This window comes from Marmota monax, unplaced genomic scaffold (assembly GCF_021218885.2).
Source record: "Marmota monax isolate L192 unplaced genomic scaffold, Marmota_monax_Labrador192_F-V1.1 WCK01_AAM20220418_F8-fsc00025, whole genome shotgun sequence".
In the NCBI taxonomy this organism is placed as follows: domain Eukaryota; kingdom Metazoa; phylum Chordata; class Mammalia; order Rodentia; family Sciuridae; genus Marmota; species Marmota monax.
In genome coordinates this window covers 11,133,382-11,156,665 of record NW_026691950.1, presented here as the reverse complement: position 1 = coordinate 11,156,665, position 23,284 = coordinate 11,133,382, and the positions used below count along the sequence as shown (strand labels likewise).

At 44.1% G+C, this 23,284-nt stretch overlaps 1 protein-coding gene across 4 annotated transcripts in view; it reads left to right on the top strand.

Moving 5' to 3' along the window:
* The window catches only part of Lnx1 (ligand of numb-protein X 1), a 168,353-nt gene that overhangs the window by 66,139 nt on the left and 78,930 nt on the right, over positions 1-23,284 (top strand). For 3 of the 4 annotated variants that reach the window (XM_046461173.2, XM_046461092.2, XM_046461250.2), the window contains one exon: positions 6,978-7,457. In XM_046461173.2, coding sequence (XP_046317129.1) covers positions 7,066-7,457 — 392 coding nt within the window. In that variant the 5' untranslated portion in view covers positions 6,978-7,065. Of the gene's footprint in view, positions 1-6,977; positions 7,458-14,355; positions 14,959-23,284 lie in introns of those variants that run through there. The other variant, XM_046461337.2, reaches the window with a different exon arrangement.

Sequence of the window (23,284 nt, the reverse complement as noted above, 5' to 3'; positions counted from 1 at the left end):
AGTAAGGAGAAGATTCATAAGGTAAGGTTATTTAAAATGGAAATATTTAAGATGATTGCTTGGTCAAGAGAAATTGTCCAACATGGCATGTCCTCAAAAGTGAGATAAGCAAAGAGGAGGTAGGTTTTGAAAATATTGATGAGTTTGCTTCTTTTTCAAATCAGGAAAGTAAAACTATCTTAAAAATTCTGTTTTTAGTATAAGTAAATGTCTAAGCTTTAAGTTACATGTTTTAATATATCTACTTTTCCTATTTCCCTCATTTTTTCAACTACTTTAATGATCTGGGAAAAAATAACTTTTAGAAGGACACACAAACATGTATATTGAGACATGTTTTTTTCCTTTCACCTCAAACTGCAGTTTGGCGTAGCACAGCACTAATGGGAAAAATGTGTCTGTTATTTGGAATATATTCAGTGCATCTTTCTGAACATGCTTTTCATAGCAAAGAGGAATTGCCATAAGCAAGGCTTTCCAGCAGAAAAGGGGAAGGGAACATTGTTATGGACCAGGGTGACTAGCCTGCCTCCTCAGACACTTTCTTTTTCCAATATTTGTGTATCGATTTCTCTTTTTCTTATTTTGGAAGAGGTGTTCAGAGCTGCAGGCTTCCAGTTCTTCCTATTACTCTCCATTAATTGCCCTTGACCTATCACTTCTTTAACTTTTTCTTTTTGTTATTGAATTACTGTGAATATTAATCTGTATTTGTGCTCTGGGTGGGACAACTAATCTGTAGTTGACTGTTTGTTGACTTGGTCTCCAGTTCTGTTTTCCTGTGCTGTTTATCATGTCAGTACATTTTGGAATGAGATTTATCAGAATTAAGGAATGCTTACAAACACATAGGAGTGCTCCAAATTCCCCAAATTCCATTTGTTCTAGGGAATGAGGATGCACTGTGGATTCCAATACTAAACTGTTTAGCCATTGAATACTTTTTTGTGTTTATATAAATCCACCTAAACCACAAATATCTTTGCATTTTCTAAACTGTGTTCATAGCTCTTGTTTCTGCTTTTAAAAATCTAAACATTTCTCTGTTTTATTACCCTTAAGATGTGTGTGTATGTATGGATGGATGTACGCACGTACACACATGGGTAGATAAGTAGAGAAGTTGTTGACCTCAATATCTGCTGGATGATTGGTCCAGGACCCTGAGAATACCCAAATCTGCTCAAATTTCTTAGATAAATGTCACAATATTTGCATATAATCTTCTTACATCTTTCTGTACATGCTGAATCATCTCTAGATTATTTATAATATCTAATACAATCTAAAGCTATGTAAAAAGTCATTATACTCTATTTTTAGGGAATAAAGATAAGGCAAAAAGTCTGTACGTGTTTAGAATTGACATAAAAACTCTGTAGCATTTTCCATCCATCGTTGATTGAATCCATGAATCTGTATCCCTCCCATACAGAGGGTTGACTAACACACACACACACACACACACACACACACACATGCGGGGCATGTACACACATATTTTCTTTTTGTGTCCCTTGTAGCCAGGAATCATTTCCTCCAGGCCTCAGGGCAGAATCCTGCTCGGCCCACTCAGGAGCAGCCAGGTGTGCCACTGGTACCAGCAGGCAGGTGGAGCCTCGGCTGGCTGTCATCAGACGCAGGAATCCGAGGTGTGTCCTGAGGTTGTGGAGCTCACCTTACCCATGCCTTGTGGGAGGGACACTGATAAGTCAGGGAGCTGGTGCAGGGTGGCTGTAGAATCTAGAAACCTGAAAAAACGTTGGATGAACGTAGGGCTGATCAGCCTGGGAGAGGGCACGCGATGGGTGTTGGAATACTTCAGGACTTAGAATAACACTGGTACTCATTCATGGAGGGCGGTGGGGGAGTTATATGGAGGCAAAATTTTGCCCAATATGTGAACTTTTCCCCCCACTAGGACTGTCCAAAGACAGAATAGTCTTTTTTATGAAGTAAGAAAGACCTGCTTCAGGATAATCCCTGAAAATTTCCTTTCAACTCAGAGTCTATGGCTACAATATTTCATTTTTAATACATTAAAGCACCAAAGCAGGACTTGCTGCCATCAGTGTGGGGGGATGGATTCTTTTGAACAATATGGAATCCTCTTTACTGGTCGGAAATGAGCACTCAGGCAACAATATCAGAGAAGCTTTAGGGTCAAATCCGGTTTTTCAATAGGAGGAAAATACGAAATCATCAGTGACAACTGTATCAGATAACCATTTTCTATAGTCAAGATGTACTGAAAGGAGAATTCGCAGGACCGTAGCACCCCAGGGACCCCATTGTTCTAAAGGACCTTATACAGAAATCTTCTCCTATCAGGCAGGCTATATTTCAAAGGCTGTTCTTAAATCTGTTTAGTGCAAGTGATAGTTTCCACACAATCTCCAGGGACCCTCTAGGTTGCAGACAGCACCAACTCACTTTTGCTCTGGTATGCACCTTTGTTGTCAGTCAGGGCTACGGTTTGAGTGTCCCTCAGTGTACATTGACATTTAAGTGCTGTTGTGAGAGTAGTAAGAGACGAGAAGGTCATGAACACCGGCCTTCAGGAATGGCCAACACTGGTCTCTCTGGAGGGGCTTGGTGATAACCGGATGAAGTTCAGTCCCCATTCGCATTCTTTCTTGCCTGTCTGCATGTTCTGGTGCATGAGGCCCTGGCCAGGCACAGGTGCCTTGCTCTGGCACTTCCCAGTCTGTGGTATTCTGTTGTAGCAGCAGAAAATGACTGAGACAGCCAGGAAGTTCAGAGTTTGAAAACCAGGCTTCTGTCCAGGTATCAGACCCCGAAATGATGGGAGGAAGCACCTGTATTCTTTATGCTTCTTCCTGGCGCTTCTCAGCACTACATTGATGGCTTTGATGACACATTTCTATAAAAATCACCTTCAGGGCTGGGGATGTGGCTCAAGCGGTAGCGCGCTCGCCTGGCATGCGTGCGGCCCGGGGTTCGATACTCAGCACCACATACCAACAAAGATGTTGTGTTCGCTGAGAACTAAAAATAAATAAATAAATAAATATTAAAAAAAAAAATCACCTTCAGCTTCTGTCCTACTCCAAATTAGAAGGGTGGGGAGAGAGTTGTGAAGGCACAGTAACCCTGAAAGTACAACCCCGTACACACACACACACACACACACACACACACACACTTGAGGTTGGCATAGGCTCTTCTGCCTCACTCTAAACTGCAGAAAGCCCCGTGACAGTCTCTCTGCTTCCTTTAGCCAGGGCCAGAAGTGCTGCAGCCTGACACATGGAGTAAATTGAGATGGTCTCAAAGCCAACAGGCCCTCTCTCTTACTATTTGGGGTGGAAAATAGTTTACTTGTTACATCAGTGATTTTTGATCATTTCCTCTCCACTCATCAGCAAGGCTCCTCTGTGTCTAAAAACATGCGACATCATCTGTGTTTATAAGATAGAAACTGGAAAGATGAACTGCCAGGTAAATGATATTGACCTCTGTTTAAACATCTACCTAGTTCTTTGCTTTAGAGCACAAACTGCTGCTTCAGTCGATCTCCTCATCATCTGTTTTGATTCACAAAAGGCTTTATTTAGTCTAGAGTAAATTCAGAAAATCTATGCATCAGTGTTTATATTAAAAATACATTAAGAAATTGGTTTACCATATGGGTAAGTGCCAGGGCCTTCAACTGCTCTCAGAAACAGAAAGAAAGAGAGGAAGGAGAGAGGAAGAAGGGGAAAGAAGGAGGAAGAGAGAGGAGGAAGAGACAGGAGGGGAAGGGAGAGAAGGGGAAGGGAGGAGAGGCAAGGCCTGCAGTTGGGGCTGAGGCCATGTTTCTCCCCCTTCCCTTCATTCTATCTTAGACATTCCAGGGCTCAGTAGAGTCAAGGAATCTTCTTCTCCCAACATCTTCCCTATATCTACTTGCAGTGGGGCCTAAAGAGACATAAAACCTTCTGACTTCCGAGACCTTTTGCATTGAATTAGTTACACTATTGGGGTTCTGAGTGGTCAAGAAAGGTGCTGGGAGATGAAGTGGTGGAATGGTTAGAAGCAGAAAGTGGAGGGAGAAGACAGTCCTGCCTGTTTGGTTTCCTTTTGGGTGTGACTGGCAAATTGCTTATGTACCACACTTTGGTTTCCTTGTCAGTTAAATTAAAAACAGAAACTTCTGGGGGTTTGTGAGGATTAAATAATATAATAAGGCCCCTTAACACAGTCCCCAGCTCATGGAAAATGCTCAAAAAACTGTTAGGAAGCAAAGAAAAAAGAAAGGGGTGGATTCCAGACATCCTGTTTCTGAAAGGTACTTTACACTTGTCTGGTGGGTTACAATTTTTATTTCTTAAACCTCAAAGAAAAATTTTTTAAATTTTTAGTTGTAAATGGATACAATACCTTTATTTTGTTTATTTAGTTTTATGTGGTGCTGGGGATGGAACCCAGGGCCTCACACATACTAAGCAAGTGCTCTAGCACTGAGCTACAACCCCAGTCCTCAAAGAGAATATTATGAGGAGTATTAATATGTCAATGAAATACAAGCTGAGCCGAGCCTGGCTGGGGAGAAGTGCTCTATTAGTTAGCTCTGCATCACTGGAATGAAATACCAGAGGCAATTACTTACAAAGGGAAACGCATTGTTTTGGCTCATGGTTCTGGAGATTCCAATTCAAGATCACATGGCCCCATTGCTTTGGGCCTCTGGTGATGGTGGCGTATCATGATGGGAGCATGCGAACTGCTCAGATCATGAACCAAGAAACAGAGAGGCCAGGGTCCCGCCTTGTCCTTCAGGAGCATACCCCCAGTGACTTCCCAGGAGGCTCCACCCCCTCCCAAGAGCAGCACCCGGAGAACAGGCCCTTCACACGTGTACCTTTGGAGGATGCTCATCCAAGCCAAGGGTTCTCCTTGTCTCCTTCTACCTCCACTCTCCTGAGGAAGCTGAGGCATCTGACACCTTTTAGAATAGTTTAAATACTAAAAGTCTGCTTCAAGCCACCATTTCATTGATAAAAGAATGATTCAGAAATGTGAGGTTATGTCTCCAGTGATAGCACCGGAGTTACAGGCCCATTTGCTCTTACAGACTTTCCCAACAGCCAGAGGAGAAGGGACAGACAGGACGGGAGTACGTGGGAGTATGTGACCAAGGTCTTCCAGAAAACCCTCACAAGCTCCAGAGCTTCCGTTCACCATCTGTGAATGATAGCCTTTTGGGTGGCCTGTTTCCATTTTCTTGTTTATTTTTAACTATTCCTAGTGTCACTGAAAGCATTTCCGGTGGGGTTCCAGTACCTTCTAGCAGCCTTGAGGACAAATAGCAGCTGTGGAGGCTCCCAAGAAATTTGACTGAAAACTTCATCCCTTCTCGAAGCCCCTGTCTTTGTGGCCGGTGGTCCCGGCTGACACTGTATAAAATGCTGTGCCTTTTAAGTGCTTTCACACTGGGGGCATTTTACTTCAACCTCTTGTCCAGAGGGTTCTTCCAGGCATCCTAGTGCAGTTCAAAAATGTAAACAACAAAGCTGACTCAATGAAAGTTTGGAGTCGATGTAGTTTCTCTCTGAGATAAGGCGGTGTTTGTACAAACAACCTCAGACTTTATTTGGAAGAGAGAAAAAATATAGCACAGTTTATGTTGTCACGCCATTTCCACATGCAGCTAGTCTCCATTTAGGTCACTCATGTGTCTTCATGTTCTTGTAGGAAGTTTAAGGTCTTCTTATTTAGTTTTGGAAAAGAAGAAGGCTGACTTGGGGGTGAGAGGGAGGTTGGGTTCTTACTTGTCATGAGAGTGGCCCCGGAGGCCTGGTATTACCTGGGCTTCTGTTACTTTTGTGTGTGTCCATTTCTCCTCTGGACTGGGGACTCCCTGAGAGCACACCCATCCTTCATGCCCCTCTCTGAGGTCTCACTCCCAACTCACTACCAAGCTCACAGATGGTGCTTGAAAAAATATTCATCAACTGACTATCCATGAGACTTCCTATTCACAAATCAAACATGCTGAAAATCTCTGTTATTTGGGGGGCCCAGTCTAATTTAGAGGAAAATGCACATTCTTTTGGTACTCTGTTGATTTGAAAATATATATAATTGAATAGAGGAGCACTATTAGAACAAAGCTAAAAAGACCCCTTATGGGAACTGTAGCTTTCAGTTTCTGGTCCAACAGAGGTCAAGTGAAGACACAAAAAATGAATTCTGTAATGAATACATGTAAGAAGAGTAGCTAATATTTATTGAGCATTTAATAAATGCCAGGCACCAATCTAAGAGCTTTGTGAGACAGATCTTGTTTAGTCCTCATATCAGTCCTAGAAAGTAGGACTTTATTATTCCCACTTTACAGAGGTGGAATCAGAGGCTGAAGTCACTGGCCCATAGTAGTGCTGGGATTTGAATCCAGGCCATATGTCCAGAACCCACTTCACCAGTGGCAACTGGGCAGATGAGAGGGGGAGGGAAATGCATGCAGAAGGAAACTGCTCTTCCCTTAGTAAAAATGCAAAAGACCCTGCACCTTTTCTTTCTTCTCTGATGATTTATCGAAGGCTCTGATTTTCCACAGTTTCTGAGTTTTGGAGAAAGATAGGGAAAAGTTAAAGAGAAAATCTTCAGTGTTAACTGTTTTATTTCTTATCCTGTTGGGACAGAGAATTTTATGTCACTTTGTATTTAATTTCATTAACATTACATTTCTTCAAGTTTATCTCTTTTAAGCTACACAGACATTTCACAGATATTACCAGGTGATCGTTAGTATGGCCACACAAGGATGCTACTGGTACATGTCAGTCCCGTTGGAGTGGAGGGTGAGACTGAGGCCCATCAAGGCAAGGCCACTTGCCTGTCAGTCACAGAATGAACACTACTCCATGATTGGATTAGGCCTGAGTTCCTGTCCACTGGTAGCAGGGTCTCACACTGAGCATCAGTGTTTTGTGTGTTGTGAAGCAAATATGAACCATTTTGTTCTCTTCCAGGTTTGCAGATGGCACCTAGGAGATCTTGACTTGTCCTGAGGAAGTATTGTTTTACTGGATTTACGGTCCAGCTGTTCCCCAATTGACCATGATCCAGCCAGACTCTGTGGATGACCCGGATTCCAGCCCTTACCCGCTATGTGTGGTGTGTGGCCAAGCCCACTCCCCCGAGGAAAACCACTTCTATACCTACTCTGAAGACGTGGACGACGACCTTATCTGCCACATCTGCCTGCAAGCTTTGCTGGACCCTTTGGACACTCCCTGTGGACATACCTACTGCACCGTGTGCCTCACCAACTTCCTAGTGGAGAAGGACTTCTGTCCCGTGGATCGCAAGCCTGTGGTCCTGCAGCACTGCAAGAAGTCCAGCATCCTGGTCAACAAGCTGCTTAACAAACTGCTGGTCACCTGCCCTTTCACAGAGCACTGCTCAGAGGTGCTGCAGCGCTGTGATCTCCAGCACCACTTCCAAACCAGGTCAGTCCTGCCCTTTGCTAGCTTGCAAACTCATCTGAAGGGATGCAGTGGGGACTCCTCTGTCTCCTGAGGGACGGGGCTTCCAGGGCGCTGGGTGCTCCATGGGATGCTGCTCCTCACTTTCTTTGCAACCAGTGAAAGATGCATTCAAAATAAGAAACATTCTAGGTGTTTATGGCTGAGAATCAGTGTGAAGAAATGGTACATGGAGAGTTGTGTTGTGTGTATGTATGTTTATAGTTTTTCTTTGAAATTGTGTTAAAGTATATAGAGCATAAAATTTACTATTTTTAACCATTACTGAGTGTACGGTTAAGTGGCATTAAGTGCTTTGTGCAGCTATCACCACCGTCCATCTTGGGAACTTTCACATCTTCCCAAATTGCCACTCTGCACCACTGAATGAGAACTCCCTGTTCTGCCCTTCCCGGACCCTGCAGCTGCCCCTGTACTTTCTCTGAATTTGACTGCCCTTAAGTACCTCACAGAAATGGAAACACATATTACTGTCCTTCAGGACAAGCTTGCTTCATGTCTATGTTTTGAAATGTGAAAGATACTGGAAGGAGCTGCTGAGAAAAAGATTTCGGGTGGGCATGACTTCTTTTTTTTTAACCTTAGGGGGAAAAAATATCTCCCAGTTTCACCCAGGACTATTAGAATTTCCTCTACACTAGAATTGACAATGCCTAACTGTTCTTTGAGAAGATAAAATTTGGCCCTCCAGGTGACAGGTTCTGCTAACTTTAGGGCCAGGGAGCCCACACTGGTGGCAGACTTACAGCTGCTCCTGCTGGTGGTGGCTGGCGTCACCTACTCCACCTGTCTGCCACTTCATTGTCATGTTCTGGGCAGTCCTTGTGGGAATGGCCTCACGGGCAGGTGGCCCTGATTTTTGTTCCACATGAGGGACTCTCCTAGGACATTGAGGGTGCTTAATCAAGGGTGAAAATAATACCACAATCATTTTGTAAGAGGAAATTTGGTGCCTGGTGTTTATCTTGGATTGGATTCTGCCGAGACCAGAGCAAGGGCAGGTGCAGGCATTCTTGTAAAGGTCATTTGCCATAGGGCACAGATGTGTCTTTGTCTTTTGGATCATACATAAATTCTCTAACATGAAGATTTGTATCAAAAGCAAGGACCTGAGCATGATGCTTAGCTCATGTTTCCCATGCTAATTATGCCAGTGAACTCATTTTTTGAGCCAAATGCTTCTTACTTGGGTTTGCAGGAGACAGCTGGCTATCTGCAAATGCTGGGGTGTAGACTAGGATACCCCACCTCCCTGATTCCCCAGAAGAAGAGTGGCCAAAGGAGAAGGAGGAAGGGGGTCTATTTGTGACCTTTGCTGGACATTTTGCCTAGGTGTGAAGGCACCCAATAGATGCTGTCAGGTGCTGGTCCACACAAGGCCAAGACCAGGACCACACTGGGTGGGAAAGTGAGGAGCACGAGGAGAGAGAGTCCTGATGGAGCTCCACTACCCACACCCCATCCCATTCCCGACACGTTGTAACCTGCATATTTGTGTGGGCAGTGGTATTAGTTCCTTGTTGCTGCTGTAACAATTCATCATAAATCTGTGACTTAAAACATCTCAAATTTGTTAGCTTAAGTTCTGAGGGTTTGGAGTCCAGCACTGGCTTTACCAGACCAACCTCAAGGGGTTGGCCCAGCTGCTTTCCTTTGGGCCCTAGGGAAGGATTCCTTTACTCATGCTTCCCAGCTGCCTGCCACGGCTTGTGGCGCCTTCGACCATCTTGAAAACCAGCCACACTGTGTCTTCCGGTTTCTCTTTCTGACCCCTGCTTCTGTCAAGACATCTGTGACCCTGACCCTCCCACCTCCCATGTGGGGCCCACCTGGATCACCCAGTGTAGTCTCCTCATCTCCTTCACTGAGTCACTTCTGCAAGGTCCCCTCCGCCCTGTGAGATCAGAAGGTGGACACCTTTGGGGCTCGTCACTCTGCCCACTCCAGGAGTTATGAGAGAGTGAAGGAAAGAAATGGAGGCCTTTTCTGGGGAGAAAGTGAAAACCCAGCTCTTCCTCATCCCTTCTCAAGAGCTGACTTGGGCTGAGAGTGGGCTGAAAAATAGGGGTGAGATGGCACATGGATTTGAGAGTGAGGCCAGGGCAGAGGCTGGGAGGAGGCTGTCAGATACCTGTGGGGCTCCAGGGAGAGAGGACAGCTGCCCCCAGCCGAGCAGAGAGCATTCACCACCCACACAGCAGCATGACCCTCACACCTCAGGGAAGCTTGGGAGGGAGCCCTGCCCAGCTGCAGCTCAGCTGATAATGATGTGAACATCAGGGAAACAGCAGTGAGGAAGGAACCCCAAACTGACAGAAATCCTGTCACCTCTCTGAGCTGTGGCCAGAGTCCTTCACAGGTCCCCGGGCAGCTCTTCCTCCCTCAAATAGGTGTAGGCCTCAACACCTACTCTTGAACCTCTCCACACTCTGGCTGCCTAAGTAGGTCAAAGCCAGCATTTCCCAAAATATACCCTGTGTGTTAGTCATCAAACACTTAATGCACCCCCCACCCCTCTAGTCCCTGGACACTTCATTGGCAAGAACTAAAAATCTGGAGATCATCTAGAACCTGACTCTGGATCCCTCTTGGGCCTTGACCACCCCTTCCTCCATTAGGGGAGAGAGTAAGGGGGCTATGATCAATACCTCTGCAGCCCTTTGAACTGGGAAGCTAGGAGGTGCCCAGGGGACCTGCATCTTCTTTACTTTTCTATAGGAAGCTTCCAATCTGCTAGGAGTATTGTCATACACGTGTGATTTTGTTTATAAATTTTACATTTTCTTTAATATCACTTTATTCAGTAAATAAGTTTTCAATGTTTATTTTTTTCATTGACTAATACAAATTATGGTGTCCAACACCATATTAGAAAATGTATATGCATTGTGCAGTGACTTAATCACGCTTATTTAGATGCATTACCTCACAAACGTATTTATTTTTGTGATGGAAATACTTAAAATCTACTCTTAGCAATTTTCAAGTTTACAAAGCATTAACAGTGTTAATGTAGATCTCTTGAACTTACTTCTTCTGCCTAACTGAAAGTGACCAACAGCAGGCTTGAGTTGGGGTGTGGGCAGGCAGCATGGTATTTTTAAACAAATGCTACCTGTTTTCTCCTGGATTCATGTCATTTATAAACAGTACTGTCTTCCTACTTTAGATCCTGAGCAGAACTTTTCAGCCTGGCCTGGATGGCTCATGGGCTACATGGACAAATCTTTCCAATTTCACACTAGAGAGCTCTTCTCTGGGAGTAACCCTGAGCATGTGAGCTAGCATTTGGAATCTTCTGGCAAATTCTGTTGACTTCTACCTTTTGGGAAGCTTACAGACTCCCATGACATGGGTCTTCTGCAGGGAATTCCCAGCAGGTTGATAAGTTTGTTGAGTTGAATGGCAGCTTCCTAACCAAAACACACTGCCAGGGACGTAGTGGGGCCAGTACGGAGGATCCGGCCAGCACATCTTTCTCGATGCAGACCGTCAGTGAGACAGAGCATGGTGGCAAAGCTTTTCCTTCCTCCATCCTGACCGAGGCTCATCTTGGGCCCTGGACCATATTTGCCTTATGTAATACTGTCATCTGCATATATGATATTTTTTCAATGATCTGTACTAGCCCATGCTCTGGATGAAAGAGAAATCTACCAAAGCCATGATTTCTGCCTCTGAGGAAATGACCTTTTAAAGGTAAAGAAGCTGAAAATGCACAGACATTAGGTTGTTTCATAGGGCGAGTCACATTGCACTTCAATTTCTCTTACTCTCTAAAAAATGAGAGATAATAAAGCTGACCCTCCTTAAGTACTTGAATAAAGAGATCATTGTTCAGTGTTTTGAAAGGAGTGGGGGATGGAAATGTGATGTAATTGGCCCAAGACACACCTGGCTGCAGGTTCTCTGGGAATATTTCCTTGATTAACTTTGCACCCAATGTCCTGGGAGTTTCTTCTCCAAAGTTCTGCCTGGAACCTGCGTTGACCTTTGCCCTTTTCTGAAATGTGTTTAGTATAAGCCGGGCTCAGGCAGCTCTGTGGCAAGGGGGGATTTCACTTGGAGGAGAAGAATTCTAGGGAAGAATCACCCCTGGACAGGTTGGTGTACTGCGAGTCTTAGTCATTTCAGCCTGGCTGAACACCTGCACGACTATTGTGCTTCGGCACACATGCTTACCACACCTTCTGATCATGAACCCAGCCTCCTCTTGGCCTCTACCTCACCCCTGTGCAGTGAAGAGGAAAGAAATAAGAAAACAGGAGGTGATAGGTGATGTCCAAGGTGTCATTTAAGGATAAATAGGACAACAGTAGGGGCTGTTTACTGGCAAGGAAGCCAGAGAGCACTCCGTGATCATTGGATTATGATCACTGGAAGGTGGGGCTTTAGTCCCAGGGTATTGTGCCAATTGGGATTACATCTGGTGGGTGATGGTGTATCCGGGTTATATGGGTTTAACCAGGTAGCGGTTTTATTTTTCTCATGTAACACCAAGTGTTTTAGTCAGCTTTCTTGCTGCTGTGACTAAATGCCCTGACAAGAACAAGTCTAGGGAGAAAAATTTTATTTGGGGGCTCACAGTTTCAGAGGTCTCAGTCCATAGACAGCAGTTTCCAATCCTGGGGGCTTGAGGTGAGGCAGAACATCATGGCAGAAGTGAGTGGCCGAGGGAAGCAGCTCACATCTTGAACAGGAAGCAGAGAGACTCCACTGGCCAGATACAAATATATAGCCCAAGGCCATGCCCCAGTGACCCACCTCCTCCAGCCATACTCCACCTGCCTTTAGTCATTACTCAGTTAATCCCACCAGGGATTTATTCACTGATTGGGTTAAGGCTCTCCTAACCCAATCATTTCTCCTCTGAACCTTCTTGCATTGTCACACACGTGAGCTCTGGGGACACCTCACATCCAAACCGTAACACAAGTCTTGTGGTGGAAAGCCTAGGACCAGGATGAGGTAGCCATGTTGACACCAGGAATCCAGGCTCTTTCTGATTTTCAGTTAAGTTTCCCTCCTCAAGTTTGTCACCTCATGATCTCAAAAGGAAAGGAAAAACACCCAATGTGTAAACCGAGGCACTCCTTTAAATAGCTTTCTGGGATGCCTCACTTAGTATTTTCTGCTTGTATCTCATTGGCTAATATTTGTCACATGACCCATTGCAGAGGAGCTACAGTGAACAAAACCTGGTTCTGTTATAAGAAAGAAGGAGAGATGAGATATTGGATAGGCAATCAGCAGTGGCTGCAGAGTGATGTAAAATAACAACTGAAAACAATACTTTAATACTTATATTGCATCCATGTTCATTAACTAGTTTTATCCCCTTGATTTGCAAGATGATGAGTACTCTCTTCTTCTGTAGAGGACCTATTGAACGTCAGGAACCATGACGTTCATGGTTCAATCTTAGACATGTCTAAGATTGCCAGAGGTACAACCCAAAACCATTATGAAGTGCGCAGCCTGTGTTTCAGGTCAAGTCACCTGTGAGTTATGAGCTAGGCACTAGCTCCTGGACATTCAAGAAGAGCATGTCCCCAGAACTTTGTAAAACTCCACTTTTGGAAAAGACTATATTACATGTCATGTTCCTAATAATATAGAAGGAAAAGAAGGGATGAAAATAATTAAAGCCTTTTGGAGATACGTGAAGAGCTGCCAGCTAGGCTCATTCCCTAGTATTAATAACTATTAATAACAATATTCAGTGAGGACTCTGTTCTTTACAGGCATAATCTCATTTCACCTTCATACCAATACTCTGACTTAGTGCTGTTATTATTGTCTTTCTTTTATAGAGGAGGACACGGATGTTTAGAGAGGTTGAGCAACTTACCCAGTGTCACACAGCTAGTATGTGGCAGAAGCTCAAGCTTCTCTGACTCTAATACCCAAATACCAAACCTGACTTCCTTTTTACTGTTTTTTACCATCTCTGACTCACACTTGCATTCCAGCCTTACTGGAATACCATTCAAATTTGGGCCTCAACAATATCATAAATTATTACGCCACGCTTTATCAAGGTTGCTTATCTTTTATCTAAATTATAGAAGTTAAATCTGCACCAACCAGGGCTCTATTATATTTAAATTCTTTGTTTCCTGCCTCAGGTCCTTGCAGAACCTCAATGTCAAATTTCTAGTTACACTCTGATGGCAGTTGGTCTCATCCTGTAGACTTCTCTAGTCTTCTTCCTATCAAGGGTAGTTTGCTAGGATTGCTCGGTTGTCATTAGTGTAATTGTCCCTGTGACCCATCTCTATTAAGATTTAAGCCTCAACGTGGTAAAATGGAGTTTAATCTTCTTAAATATGGGACAAAATGAGGGGAGTCCGGGAGCCTTGTGTCATTCCAGAGCATAGACACGCAATGAAGTCTGGTAGGACAGCTTCCATAGGCTCCAAGTGCAGATCTTACAGCTGGAAGAGATGATGGGGCCCAGTCCTTGCTGGACCAGGTACTATTAGTCCCATTACAAAGACGAGGTCACTGGGACTCAGGAGCTTCAATGAGATGGTCATCCAGCTTGTGACAGAGCTCCATCCTGTTACAGAGGAGGAGGGGGAGGAGAACAGCAACCTGTGTGTTGTTTGGACAGAACTTCATGCCTGTCAGGCCCTTGTCCTCCTCAAAGAGAAGGACAGATTCAATTCCTCTACAGAGGCAATTTTTAAAAGTGGCAAGGGAGCATCCCACCCCTTACACACATCAGTGTAGTCAGGATGGTGGTTGGTAAAATGTCATCAATACGAGTTCTAGATAGACAGGCAGTGCTCCGGAGCGGGAGCTGGCTTGTATCTAAGCCACTCCTGTGTCGCAGTGTCTGAGACTCACTTTGAGCTCGGCGGCCCTCCAGGCTGTGTTCCAAAGATGCTGATTTCTTCCGCTGTCTTGCTCTGGCAGACTGTAGGACAGATTTGATTCTTTGCTCATTCACACTGTGGGCTCTGAATATGCCATGCTTCTGCCCTCTTCCGACACGGCTTCACCCCCAGCCTGGCAGCTCCAGGCCAGTGATGTCAATGTACCAGCTGCTCCCCAAGAACCAGTCCGCATCCTGCAGGGGGGCTGGGCCCTCTGCCGGGCATCAGCCTGCCTGCTCTCTGCCTAAGCCCTCTTGCCAACCATGGTGGGTCCCTCCGATCTCCCATCATCTCATCTGAGAATCAGAGGACATAATCCTCTTACAGGCCCATGATTTATAGCGTCGCTTAATCTAAAGGCTCTAAGTCAGATTCGTTATGATCTACTGATTGTGGGGACATGAACAGGTTTGCTTAAAGGGGCTGGGCTGGCACGGCCCTGCAGCTGTCAGAGGGAAGGTGGCAGGAAGAAAGCGGCACCCTGCTGGGAAGATGAAGGCGCTCCTGCTGCTGGTCCTGCCCTGGCTCAGTCCTGCCAACTACATTGACAATGTGGGCAACCTGCACTTCCTGTATTCAGAACTGTGAGTCCCCTCTCTTAGCCTGCCTGCTGCCTGCCTGTGTTTGTGTGTCGGGGTGTCGGGGGTGGGACCTGAGTCTGCTCCTGGCTGGTTTGTCCATTTGGAGGAATTCATTCTCCATCCACTGGACTCGCTCGAGCATGATGCCCCTCCGGCAGCTTGGCCGCTTACTGTGATTTAACAAGGAAAACACCATCTTCCTGGGCGAGGTGCTTTCTCAGCACAGCATTTTTTTTTTCTGCTTCTGTGCCAATGCAGCTTTTTACATAGTCTGCTTTTTCTCAATAGATGTGTGTTCTGCCCATAAATAGAACCCAAGTAGCAGTTAAGAACAGAGCTGCCATGAATAGCTCTCCCTCTTCCATAGGGTATTTGTAATTGAGAACAGAAATAAATAAAAATATATATTTATTTTAGAGGTTGGGGACATGATCCCTTTATTGAGCCATGCATGGGTCTCCATACCTGAGAACAGGTATAATATCGGTAAAGGAAAAAAAAAAAAAAACCCTATGTATAAGATATGTAGGTAGGTAGATAGATAGACAGATGATTGAAAGACACACATATCCATTTTATTTTTATTTTTGATCATTTTAAACACATGGGAAATATAGAAGGATGCCATGAACACCCATATTCCCATCACCTCAATTTAATGATGAATATTTAGCTCCATTTGCTTCATATATTTTATTTTTTGCTGATAAAAAAAATGGTCTGGAGTAAATTGTAGCCATCAGGACATTTCACCTTGAAATACTTCACTATACATCTCCAAATCAAAGACATTTTTCTACACAATTGATGTCCATTTTATGAGAGGAAATAGCTCATGTCCCCATTCTCTAAAATAAACATTTTTTTGGCTCCTTTTGTTAGTAAGCTTTGAAAGAGGATTGCAGACTGGGGTGAACAGTTTCAAGGGATCACGTAAAAAGTATTGCTGTGTGTACCTCGGTGTTTGGAGCATTTACAAAGATGTATTCCTCCTTGTTAACCAGGCAGGTGAAAATAGCAAGAATTGGTATAAATGAGAGTCAGTGGGCAAATGAAAACAGGAACTCTAAACAGAGTTCATGGAACCCTGATTAGAAACACATGGTTTGTCGTATTTAGATGGTGATGCCACCCGTGACTGGGTGGTGACAGCCAGTGCCTCTTTTGTAATTAGCTAGACTAACCAATTTGTTTAGCACAGTAGCTGCTCAATAAATGCTTGATGAATAGAGATAGGTCCTTGGAGACAGCTCATTTGTTTGGGGGACTCTACCTCTCAGCATTATCTGGTCCCCTTATTGGAAAACAATTCCAGTGCACCTTAGATAAGAACTCTCAAAGGTGTCTGAAGCCCAAATCATGAGCACATCTGGGGGAAATGATGCCACGATGGAAGCTTTTCTAGAAATACATGCTAACTGGGTTACCTGGATAATGACAAGGCTCCTCCCTCTCTCCTGAAGGATGCTGAAGTATGGATCTCTGCAGTCCAGTACCAAAGCAGTCCTTCCCATTCCCATGCCCCTCCACCACCCTTGTTAGTTGCTGTGTTGGTTCCAAAGACTGCTGTAACAAATCACCACATGCTGGTTGTCTAGATATTTCTCTCACGGTTTTAAAATCCAAAAGCTTGAAGTCCACATGTCATCAGGCCCACAGTTGCCATAAAAGCTGTAGGGGAATCTAACCCTGCAGCCCAGTTTCTGGTGGCTTCTGGCATTCCTTGGCTTCGGGCTGCCTAACTCTACTCTCCACCTCCATCTGCACCTGTCCAATTCTGTTTATGTCTCCTCCTCTTACAAAAATTTTCATCATCAGATTTAGGGCCTACAGGATGATGCTATCTTGAGATCCTCAACTTAATTGCACCGCTAAGACCCTTTTCCAAATAAGGTAGCATTCACAGTTCTGGTGGGCATATCTTTTTCCAGGAATTGGAGACTAGAGGCGAATTCAATCTTTTGCTACCGCAGGGCCTTTCCATTTAGTTACTTCCAGTTTCATAGCCTCATGGAAGAAAGAATTTATCTTGCCTTAACAATTTTCTTTTCTGCAAGTGCATGAATCAAAGGGAACTTTTCTGCTGAATAACTGAGTGAACACCCAGGTCTAAATTGTGATGTGACCCCCAAAGCATGATGCTAGGGAATTGTCCAGGACAGTACTCCCAAATTTATTTGACAGAACTTTCTTAGAAGTTTCCAATTGCCGAGGATGCTTGGTGAGGGAATTCCATGAAGCCTCTGCCTGGTGCTGCTGTGATCATTGACAAATTGGTGAATCAATGACACATTTCATGTATAGTGGCTCTAAAGAATATTGGTGCTGTATCCACCCCCTCAGTGGGAGTTACAATCGAATTGAAGAGATGAAATTTATACACATAAGAAATGGAAACAATGAGCCAAAGCAGAGGGATAAGCCTTTTCAAAGTAGAGTAGCTAGTCCATTGAGAAGAGGAGGTGGAGATTGTCCACCTCCAGTTCCTAGAGATCTTTGGGATTTGAACTGGAGCTAGATTAGGCAGAATTAAGAGTAAAAGGGAAAGCATTTCAGCAGCAGCAGCATAAACAACATTGACAGAAAGGCTGAGCATGGTTGTAATTGCCACCAAAGCTTTGAAAAACAACTTCAAGAATAAATGGGGCTGCGTGGTCCCTGAGTTGAGAGATTTTCTCTTACCTACTGTGGGCCACTGGGATCTTGAAGGCAGGAGAGCTCAGTGGATTTGCCAGGCTTCCTTCTCTTTTCATCTGAGCTTTGAGCCCTGACCTTGGGTGAAACTTGCCCTGTGTCCCCTGTGCTTACAGAGCCAGAGACCCCTCTTGCATTTTCCTTTCTGTCTAAGAAGACACTCTCAGCTTCATTCCTTGGGATCCAGCTAGAACACTGAAACTAGGAGGAAACAGATTCAAATTTATCATGCAGTCCAAGGTTCTTAAACTCAGATGCCTGCAGGAGGCAGGCAAAAAATATTTTAAAATGTGAATCATTCAAGTATAAGACAAAAGAGATGGTGAGGCCTTTGGTTGATGGAGATATATATATATATATCTCATTCAAATTCAAATTAAGATAATTTCAACTCAGCAGGTCACTTCTGCATGCTTGATTTGGCCTTGAGGGCCCATAGTTTATGGCCCTGAGCAGCTCCTTCAATAAACATGACCTTTGTCACCTGGTGCCTTGATCCAAAGGAGAGTAAGTTGACAGAAGCAGTCTAAACTAGAGTCTTTGGCATGGAGTCCCAGTCCATCAAGTAAGGGTCAGGAGCCTGGGATGCTCCAGACTTTGTACATGGCATGCCATGGGAAAAAGGCCCGGCTCGTTCACCCTTGAGGCCCTCACCCCCAGTCTCCACCAGCTCTGTTTCTGAATTTCCTAGATCCCAAAGAGAAAGCAGGAAATGAACCTCCTCATATTTCTGGCCTACTTAGGGCCGGGCACATGAAAACTTGCAGGTGAAGGCCTTAGAACAGTGTAGGTTCAGAGGAGCACTTCCATCAGAATTGGGGCTGAGTCTGTTTTTCAAATTCAGATTCTTGTACCTTAAACCCCACTAAAATTATAGTCTTTAGGGGTGGGGCCACCATGTTGTTCCTTGAACTCTTTGTGTGACTCATATGGGGCTCACCACTACCAGGCCAAAAGGGCTCCCCAGGTGATTCTTTGGCCCTAGACTTCAAGACTCCCTCCCTCCAGCTAAGATGACAGCATCCTGACTTCCTGTTGAAAATTATTGCTCCTCTCAGTGTGTCCTCCTTGCTGGGCATGGTCTTCCCACTCTATCTGGTGAGTTCTTAGGAGGGCTTGAGAGATTGTCACATGCCAAGTTCTGCACTCAATTAGTTAGGTTGAACTGAGTGACATGAATTTGCCTCACATCTTAGCCAATTTGTAGTCATTGCAAGCTGTGATAATGGAGACTCTGGTTTGGTTTCTATGGGAGGGAGAGTGGATCTTGCTCAAAACAATCCAAGCTAGCCTCAGCTTAATGTCTCAGAATGCAGCTCTGTACTTGAGTAAGTAAGATTGTCATTTCCCTGGTCAGTATCTCCTGTACTTTTAAATATTTAGTTTAGCAAACATCCATGGGGAAAACACTGGTATTGGGATGGGGCGCAGCATATGATACATTTCATGGTGCACCCAGAAAACCCACAAAAGCCATTTACAAAAAATATAATTTTTTAAATATTGCCTTCACCTTTCAAATTTCTAATTCTCATCACCCTTGAGAATACTTTTCATTGTCATTTCTGTGGACACTGTGACCTGCTCGTGCCTAATGGGCAGGCTCTGAATGAGCTTTGAGTGGATACACAGTAAGCTGGGCCTTGCTTATCTACAGTACAGCTCAGCATGATTGCTGGAGGGTCACCAGTCTCGGAAACTAGCGCTACTGCTTAGCTGTGTGACTTGGGAAGCCAGGAAGTGCCAGCTATCTACCTAGCTTAGAGTCGGATAAATATTTTTGGTTTGTAAGTGGAATCACTATGAACAGTATTCATGCCAGAATCTGGAGACAAAAAAAAAAATTACACTTTATTCCCTGACCCCTGTGACATCACATTTCCCAATGGGGATGGCTTCTTCCCACTGGAGTTTTGTACTCAGAAAATGAAAGTGAGTGATTCCAGTTCTGCTTGAATTATTCAGGGCGGTGCAAGGATGAGGACTCCGGGAGAAACTGCCAAGAGTAGCAGGAATTCTGGGGGGTGCTCTGTGTGCATCCTTCCTGCAAACTGGGGTCAGCCTCAGGAGCCAGGACACGCAGCACTCATCAAGTGTCTTAGGGCCAAGGATTCCAACCACCCAGCACCTCTCTCTAGGAGGACTTTCTCACACCAACCTGCAGAACACGCTTCTGGCAATTTGTACTGATTTCATGCACAAGGACATTACTTTGGGGCTCACGGGTCAAAGAGAGCCTTAAATCAAACCCAGCGGGGCATTCTGGGCCTTCAGGTGAGAAGATGGCTCACCTTTTATATGTCACTCTTTAGGCAATCTAGCTTCTCAGTTTTCCTTTTCTAGTTCAAGGCCTTATAGCAAAACTAGCCAGAGTTGGGTCAGGTGTCAGGCCGAAAACTACATCATCCCCAGGGAAGCGCCTGTTCTGAACGTTTTATCCTAATGGAGAGCCACACGGGCTTCTCTGCGTCCTTGCACTCTTTCTTCTTTCTTCTGTGAACCGGGGCGAGGAGGACTAATGAGGGATGCAGTGGGATTACCTCAGCACCGTTTCCTCCCACTTTGTCTCACTGTGCTAACCCCATGCTTTCAAAGTTCACACAAACCAGGGGAGGTTTGTGGATTTGCCGGTAAATGTTTTCCAAATTGAGTCTCAAAGAATGTGTTCCTTTTCTGCCAAAATTGAATAGGGAAAAAAAATGCTACAGATCTCTGGATTTTATTTGTCATGTTTTGAGCACCTGAAGTCAAGTTTGGATCAGGGAAGAGGTAGAGTTTACAGAGGAAATGGGGTGAAGCGGAGAGACCATATTCCAGCAGGACTGAGGTCCAGTCTTGGGGGACAAAGCCAGGGCTCGTTTGGGTTCAGTGACTCTCAATGTCTTTGGAAGTATTTCGGTTCAGCGCGTGTTTTAATGGGACATTTTCCCTCAACTTTTTAGACTTGTGTATTTTGAAGGAAATTGAAGCTGCATGTTCCTGATTATTTACACTGAACTCATCAAAATGCTGCTTTGTAATGACTCTTTGATGTCCAAAGAGCATTGTGATCCTGTTTCAAGGTCTTTTTTTTTTTTTTTTCCTCCTTCAGAGTCAACAAGTTCCTTTTTGCCAGCAGGGAGGCAATTCCAGTTCCAAACTCTTCACTTTCTGGTCTAAAATGCTCTCCCTTGGAAAACTCCTACCCCCATCAAAACCCAGCAGTTTGACTCCCTGTCTCCTGTGTGTGGCCAATGGTTTCCTGTCTAGTCCGGTGGCTGTGTCAGGTGAAGGGGCAAGGTTGGAGTTTCTTTAAAAGTCTCATCAATTCATGTTTGATTGATTGATTTTCTTCTTTATTTTAACTTGTTATAATGGAAAATTCCAAACAATACAAAAATAGAAGCATAATGAATGCCCAAGTATTTTACAACCATCTCTACACTTACCACTTCACAGCCAATCTTATTTTATCTATGTCCCTTTGAGTTATTTTTGAAGCCAGATTCATCCTATCATTTTTTTTTTTGCAAAAATTTTGCAAAATTTTTGCAAAAAAATTTGCAAAAATTCCAGCATTTAATCGCTGAAGGATAGATTCTTAAGAAGTATGATTACAATGCTAATCTCAAACCCAGAACAAGGTAATTTGAATACTTAAATATCAAATAACCAGTCAGTTCAAAAGTTCCCTATAGTCTCATAATTTTTCTTACTACGCTTTGTTTGAATCGTGTGCCAAATACGATCTTGCAATCGGTTGGCATAGCTCTAAGTCTCTTTCCCCCTCTTCCTCTCTCTTCTGTATGCCACTGACACGGACAAGATCTGGAGTTAGATTTTTGAGGAATCCAGCTTTGGAAAACTGGAAATACTAGACTAGAAACTGAAAGAGAAAAATAGAACAATGATTTTAATTTAACATCCAAGTTGAGGGAATGATTAAGAGAGAGAGATGAAAACATTGAATACTAAAGCCGTTGTGAATTTAACTGCAGTTTTACCTGAGGTGAGTGTTTTTGATGACGTTGTCCCCAGGTGCTTTCAGGGGAGGACTTAAAGACAACGGAGAAGTGTCTTCTCCCTAGAGTGATTTTATCTCCCCAAGTTTCTCTCTCATAAGCCTATATCAATAAAGCTACCTGTTTGTATGCCTGTCATGTGTGTATTTATGTATTTGTATGTAGTTAGGTATAGTTACCCATACATATACATATTTCATATGTATTATATATATATATATAGTCAGTCTTGATTTATGTATGTCATATACATATGTATAGCTTATATTTTTGTCATATGTATAGTTATCTATAAATTACACACATGTACTGGTGCATTAATATATCCATTATAGGACATGCATTAAAGTGTTTTTAAAGGCTGAGAAAAAGCTGTTAGCATTCTAGTGAAGTCTCCCCTGGTTCCTGACACTTTGGAGACTGCTGCTTGAGAAACAAGCCCTCTGAACTCTTGGCGTAGGAACACAAGGGTTTCCATGTTAACAGAGGACATTCTTACTGTCAGTCTGCGGAGTTGGTCTTGGAAGGAATGGGGCAGGAAATGGCCCACTTTTACAGGCCAAGTAAAACTTGCGGGCGAAAGGAACAGACATCCTTTTCTCTTAGTCATATTCCCTTTTCAGGACAGAAAAAAAGGGAATATCCTTATTTTATGTGCCCGCCTGTCCCTCTCTGCCCATCTGCTTTCTCCACGGCCACCCCACTCTCCACCACCCCTGATGGCACAGGGGTGGGCTTGGGAGGAGCCAGGTTTGCCAAACCTGAAATATTGGATCATTTAAAACCTTCATTTAAAGAAGAGTCCATAACTGGTAGTTCCCCTTGCTGCTTCTGGGTGGGGCCCACACATGCCCGGAACCTGGACCCATGGCCATCAGTCTTGAAGTCATCCTGTTTCCTGCCAGAGCTCTCAGGTCTCAACTTCAACTTTCCTTCTGACTCCCCTTGTGTCCTTCTTGTACAGACCCTAGAGAAGCAGCGCTGCAGTCCTGGTGCCCTTCAAAGCCCACTTCTCCTGTTCGACCCTTGCATGGTCAGAGCCAGAACAGTCTTCCTGAGGTGCTGTGTGTCCTTCCCCACCCGCTTCCTTCATTAGCAGCTCTACCCACAGCAGTAGGAGAGGAAGGGGCCAGGCCCCCGAGACAGCAAGTGAGTCTACTGGTCACCCGAACAACCGTGATCAAGTGACCCTCCACTGCAGGATTGGAGGTGAGATGACCTTGTGAAAAAGTGACCAGGCACACACTGGAGGCAGACACCCCCAGATCCCTCATACAGTCTCTGCCAGCTGGGCAACCGGGACAAATTACTTAGCCTCTGAATTTTTCTTGCCCTAAAATGGGAGTAACAACACCTACCTCACAGGTTGTCATGAGTATTTAATAAAATTATCTGAAGTTTATTACAGTGTTGAGCACACAGGAAACCCTTAAATTGTGAGTTTTATTAGTAATGGTCGGTAGTTACTAGAAAGTATGTCATTAGTCCTAATACAAACTTTAATATCTCTGAAAGGAGGCTGAATACAAAGAAAATTGATTGTGTTTTTCTTTTTTTTATTTTATTTATTCTAATTTGTAATATATGACAGCAGAATGCAATTCAATTCATATTTACACAAATAGAGCATAATT